The sequence below is a fragment of the Galleria mellonella genome, unplaced genomic scaffold (genome assembly GCF_026898425.1).
Source record: "Galleria mellonella isolate WM207_F2 unplaced genomic scaffold, CSIRO_AGI_GalMel_v1 utg139, whole genome shotgun sequence".
NCBI classification, from domain to species: Eukaryota; Metazoa; Arthropoda; class Insecta; order Lepidoptera; family Pyralidae; genus Galleria; species Galleria mellonella.
Genome location: NW_026441995.1, coordinates 5,489,300 through 5,495,299, shown reverse-complemented (window position 1 = coordinate 5,495,299; position 6,000 = coordinate 5,489,300). Strand labels below are relative to the sequence as shown.

The following is a 6,000-nucleotide window of genomic DNA, read 5'->3' as shown; positions in this document are numbered from 1 at the left end:
TGTGTTCACCTGATGAAAAATAATATATAGGCGTGAACATCAAAGTATATAAGTACTATAATACTTATTAAATCCCTTACGTATTATTTATTGCTTATGATATACATTTAATGTAGAATCTTCAATATTTTTATAAAGCCTTAAAATTTTGTTACAATTTAAAAAAGACGAATTGTTGAAGAAATACATTGTTAGCAAGATAACAGAGGCAAAAATATCGAATGGGATAAAATTTCGATATAAGTTATTAGGTATTTAGAACGACTATGACTACCTACTTAATATTTTGATACATAGGTACCATTCCAAACTTAAAATCGAGTATAATAAGAATTGGAATCGATTCGATTTTTTTTTATTTTAAACGACAAAACTTCGTAATTTTACTCCGGGGGAAAAAAAGGGAGGGTTTTCATTGAAACGTCAAGTTAAATTGATGGCTCGCTGTGAGTCGTGACCAATAGTCGTATGGCGTTTGTAACTCGGTGCCGCGTCAGTCGAACGTCCGGACTCATTGTGGCCACACGCCCCCTGTTACCCCGACGCTAGGTGACACGCGGTTGAATGTTATCATCACGTGATAAACGTCACGTGGCTCTCGATGTTCGAAATTTGAACACTTTGACAGTTTCAGCAACGATCCATTGAGGCCGATTGGCGATTATTATCGTTATAATCGATTTGTTTAGTCGACGCAATGAAACTTTTTGGAAAGTGGAAAGTGTGGTTGAACTTTTTTTGTTTTAAAAAGTAGATAGTAATTACGTCGTGGACGCATAATAGATTTGTTTGAACATGTGTGGAGCGGTGCTCGTGCTCGTATTCGCCTTCCTGTGCCTCCCGGGCCCTTCCTGCAGCAACTCAGATAATATGGGTCTGTGTACGATTTATTACAAACATAATTACCGAGGGTTCCGTTAACTCGGTGCTAATGGCGTTAACTTAATAACACTCGTAGACATTCGTGTTCAAGGTTTGGATATGTTCATTACGGAATTAGCGACTAATTAATATGAACATGTTTGTTGCATAATAGAATTAGATATAACACAAATATTTTCACATTAGTTCAATTGTAATTTTGTTAAATTTAAAAGCATAACCTTGAAGACTGTCTGTAAATAGAGTGGGTAATAAATAAAGTTTTTTTACTGAAATAACAAGAGGAATAAAAAATTAATGAAAACGCTATTTCGAACCACCTTTCACAGCTTAGTTATGTTGTGCTACAACGACCTTATTATGGGGAAACAATAAGGGATGTTTATATGTTCTTATGGTATTGACAGAAAAATATTTTCACTGCTATTTTTAACTGAGTAGTTAGAATTTGTGTGTGTTACCATTGTTGTATTGTTATTTATTTATTCATTAGTACATATATGTGTACATGGCGGACGTAATGTCAAAAGCATTCTCTGGCAGTCAACCTAAGGGTAGTGTCAGAATACACGAATGCGATACTGGTAATAATGGATATACATACATACATTTACATGTATGAACAAATAAATATATGTAAATAACAAATATACTTAAACATATATAAAATATACTATATTATACACGTAGATGAGAATACTAGATAGTATTTACTGCCACAATTTATAGCATAAAAGGGACCATTAAAATTTTTTTTTAAAGAAGGTTAAGTCGGGAGTCTCTTGATGGTATCAGTTGTATTAATTAATTAGTTGTGTTGTTAAATTGTAATTAAATTTATATTGATAATGATTTAATATTGACTTATTTAATTATAAAATAACATGACTTTTATCAAATATTATTGTGGTTAGTTACTCTTAGTAGTTATTTAGAAATGGTGCATCATAAACTAGGACCGCATTTTTTGTGCGAGCAATGCTTCCGTAAGGCGAGCCGTATGCTTGATTTTCAATGGAGTTGTTTAAGAAAGTAATAAAATAATGAATTAAATTATTATTTTAGTATTACTTATATTCTTTTTTTTTAAGAATAATAAGAGATTAGTTACGCCGCCTGCGCTAACAGTATACGTAGACAATAAATAGTACTCGTATCTTGCCTGAGGAACGATAAGTGACGATGTAAGTAGGTCAGTTGGCTCATTCTGACTAATTTATCAAGAATTAATTACAATAGTTTCCAGGGGGACCATGTGGAGGTCGACCTGACAGTGTATGGAGGAGAAAGTGTTCTTAGTAATAGAGATTAACAGGTGTTAATCCCTGTTACTGACTCCTTCTCCCCTATTTATTTTAAGTTAATTGTAACTCAATTGTCATATAACTTTGTCACATCTATTTTTTGCTTCATTTCGAACAGGAACTCCACAACGTTTGACGGTAAACTGAAGCTGGAGTAGATCTGTTTAGAGGAAGCAAGCGCATTCAGCGTGGATAGCGTAGGTTCTCAATTCAACCATATTTTTTGGCGATTTTTGAAAAGAGGTGACTCTAAATTAATCTTTATTTTATTTGTGGATTTTTACTCGACGGTTTTCCCAATTTTGAGTAATAATTATTTTTGCATTCAATATGATTTATACTCGTGTTGATCAACATTAATTACGTCATGATTGATGATGCTGTTTTTATTTGCAGAATAAAATCAATGTTGATTCCCTCATAGACATTACTAATTTCGTCACCATTTATTTTCTACCGACTGCAAAAAAGGAGGTTTTCAAATCGGTTGTATTTTTTTATGTTTATTATCTCATAATTCCGTCAGTTTGGAAAATTATTTTTTTATCTGAAAGAATATCTTTACAAATTGGTTCCATAGAAAATTTATCAAAAAAGATTATTTTAGATTTACAATAGTTTAGATTTTAGATCAAAATAACTGGTTTTGACACAATTGAAGTGTTTTTTTTTTGTGAAACATAATTTAAAATTATTAAGAAATAAAATCTTAAGGTATAAATATTTTTATGTCCTATCTGTACTTGTTACAAAGTTAGCATTGTTGTTGAACTAAGGCGATGTTATCGACACCTATGATGATATCAAATACCTACTAGACGACCCGGTGAACTTCGTATCACCTACAGTATGTTTATATTATTATAACTTTAGATCAGCGATTATCAGTCTTAACGCCATTTATTAAAAGTAATCCACAATAGTGATTCTCATACAAAAATATTTATTTTATATTTTTCAGTCCATAAGGGTCACAAATACAGTCCATTTATGATGTTTTTTTTCTTTTAAACTAATTTTAGCAGTTGAAGCGACATTTTAAACTAAAATAAATAACGCACTGATAAACGACAGGACGTTTTTCAGACATTAAATTTAAAATATTTAAATTTATAAAGTGTAATCGCGCGACTACATTTAGATTAGTAAACAAAAACGACTGTTTAAATTGTTGTAAAACTACAGAACTAATACTGGATTAAATTGTATTGTTTACAAAATTCTAAGTAAAAACAAAAATAATAGAGAGGAAATGAGTACCTCTTTCTTATTAAGTAGCTTAAAAAGTATGTAGCTATAATCTGGGACAGACTCAACATAAATGCATAATACTGTTACAAGCCATAATTCATTATACTTCGCCAAAGCGTTGCCGCTATCGATGCATAAAGTATCGGTCACACTGAAAGCTAAGCTAAGCTAAGCAAATTTTTTTTTATTTAGCTCACTCTATTTAGAATGCATCTAACTACATGAATATACATACATATATATATATATGAAATACGCGTATGTCGATGTATGACACTGGCTGCAAATAGGCACTCGTTTTAAGGAGTGGTGTTTTTATTTCACGCATGCGAAAAGAGCATTACTTTTCCTTTTTTGGACGATAATGATAACCTTGTCTGAGCTATCGGTTTGTGTGTGAGATACCAGTGAAGGATGATAGGTGGGAATGAAGCTAGGTTTACTGGTTCATTATGACTAGTTATACTAATGATGACTAATATATTACATACCACAGTGGCTTTCAGGATAGACTCTGTGGAGGTCGATCTGATGGAATATATTGGCAAGAATGGAGTTGCTAGTCCCTGTTATTAGTAATTCTTTTCTAGATTGAGTGTTAATTAAGCTGGCTTCGCCGGTTTTCTAGCTCACATGGTTTAGTTTATCTTTGCTCTGTAGTTCGCATAGTGAAAAGTATAAAATACCGCTGTAAATTTACGCGCCAAGCTAAATGAAGTTAGGTTCGCATAGCTCATAGTGTGCCATGGGTTTTATGCTTCCAGCTTTACCATGGAACTATTGATTTAATAAATCCCATGTTGTTAATGAGTATTCAGGTAACTTTACTTGTTGCGTGCATTCGTATCGGTATCCCCTTTCCCTTACTAATTGTAAGTTCACATTGTGGTATAATTTGAAATGAAAATCATTGCTTTGCAAAATTCTACTAGAGATACTAGGATATTTTAAATCAACCACGGATTTAGCTTGTTATTATCATGTCAGCCGTTAACTGTCCACTGCTGAACATAGGCTTCCATCTATTGGGAGGCTTTGCCAGTAGTTGCCACGCTTGGCAGGCTCTCGACTATTAACTTCCCTTAGTCGCCTCTTATATCGCCCATGAGAAAGGAAGGCGTGACCCATTCTACACCGGGATCACACGACAAATATATAAGACACTTTTAAATTATTTAACAAGATTTAAGCTACGGATTACAGTTAGTACTTTTAGTCGGAATAGTTTTTTTAGTTTATTTTGCATGTTTTTTACTCAATATCTACACAAATGATTGAATAATTTTGAATGAAATTTTAAAAAGACGGATCTTTTTATTAAATTTATATTTGTATTGATGTAGGATATAGTTAATTTATATTTGTGATAAATTTTTAATGTACTTGGATAGTGCTGTATGTAAAAAGAAAAACGAAATAATTTGAACATTTTTTAACTATGAAAGTAATATCTGAGTTGTATTGATTAATTTATTTATATTAAACGATATTATAGCGAAGATTACAATAGTATAGCAATAAATTTAATTACAATTTCTTATTACTTTGTTATATTTGACTAAAGATTGAGATAATTAAATATAATAAGTCTGGCAATAAATACTGTTACATAAAAACTTTTTTTTTTAACTTTTTAATTAATTTGAACTTGGAACGCGTTTATTATATTAAAAACTTATTTCGATTTCGCGCCATTTCACATATTTTTTCGTGTTCATTATCAAATTACAATAAGGAATGGGGTGCTAAAGAAAATAGACAGTGATCGCCTTGCACAAAGTAGGTATGGAGCCGTGGTTCATATTCCAGACACTTCAAAAGCTTGGTATCAGCCGTATGTTCGTAAATCGTACTATCAACAATTGCAACACTTCCTCTGTCCAAGACCAGAAAAGATCAGAATGGCCGCGTGTTGTTAGAACTAGATTAAATATACATCACTTTAATCTATAGTATATCACGATTATGCTTTTTTTTACTTAGCATTTTAAGAATACGTAATTTTAGTAAGCGTTTTTATTATAATAGCATCAACTAACGTAAAAAGTTTTTAATTACACTATAATAAGGTTTATATTTATAATAAAGATTTGCTGTGCAGTCCCGACAAAGAATGTGCACCCCTTCCTTTCCCGTGAGTGTCGTAAGAGGCGACTAGTGGAACTTTATGGGCGAGACAGCAGCATCCCTCTTAAAACATCACCAAAGTCTAACTGCGGCTGCCAACCCGCCTTTCATGTGTGGCAACTGCTGGCACCCCCTTATTAGTCTCACGTTCAGCAGTGGGCAGTAACGGCTGATATCATCAAATATTTATCTATTTTTTTTTTTTAATATAGACATAGTTATCTTAAAACGTATTAATGTTGTTAACTCCCAAAATATTTTTTTATACCACTGAGGTAACAAACAAGCATACGGCCCAACTGATGGTAAGCGGTTACCGTAGCCTATGAACGCCTGCAATACCAAAGGTATTACGCGCGCGTTGCCGACCCTGAAGAAACCTCTTTACCCCCCTTTTGAAGAACCCCATGCTGTAGTCTTTTGGGAAAACCTCGGC

At 32.7% G+C, this 6,000-nt stretch overlaps 1 protein-coding gene across 1 annotated transcript in view; it reads left to right on the top strand.

Annotated features, from left to right (window-relative positions):
- Positions 1–497: 497 nt before the first annotated feature.
- The window catches only part of LOC113513604 (protein eva-1), a 53,477-nt gene continuing 47,974 nt past the window's right edge, over positions 498–6,000 (top strand). Inside the window, exon 1 of the mRNA XM_052903523.1 lies at positions 498–874. Within this exon, the coding sequence (XP_052759483.1) occupies positions 796–874 (79 nt within the window). The 5' untranslated portion in view covers positions 498–795. The remainder of the gene's footprint in view (positions 875–6,000) is intronic.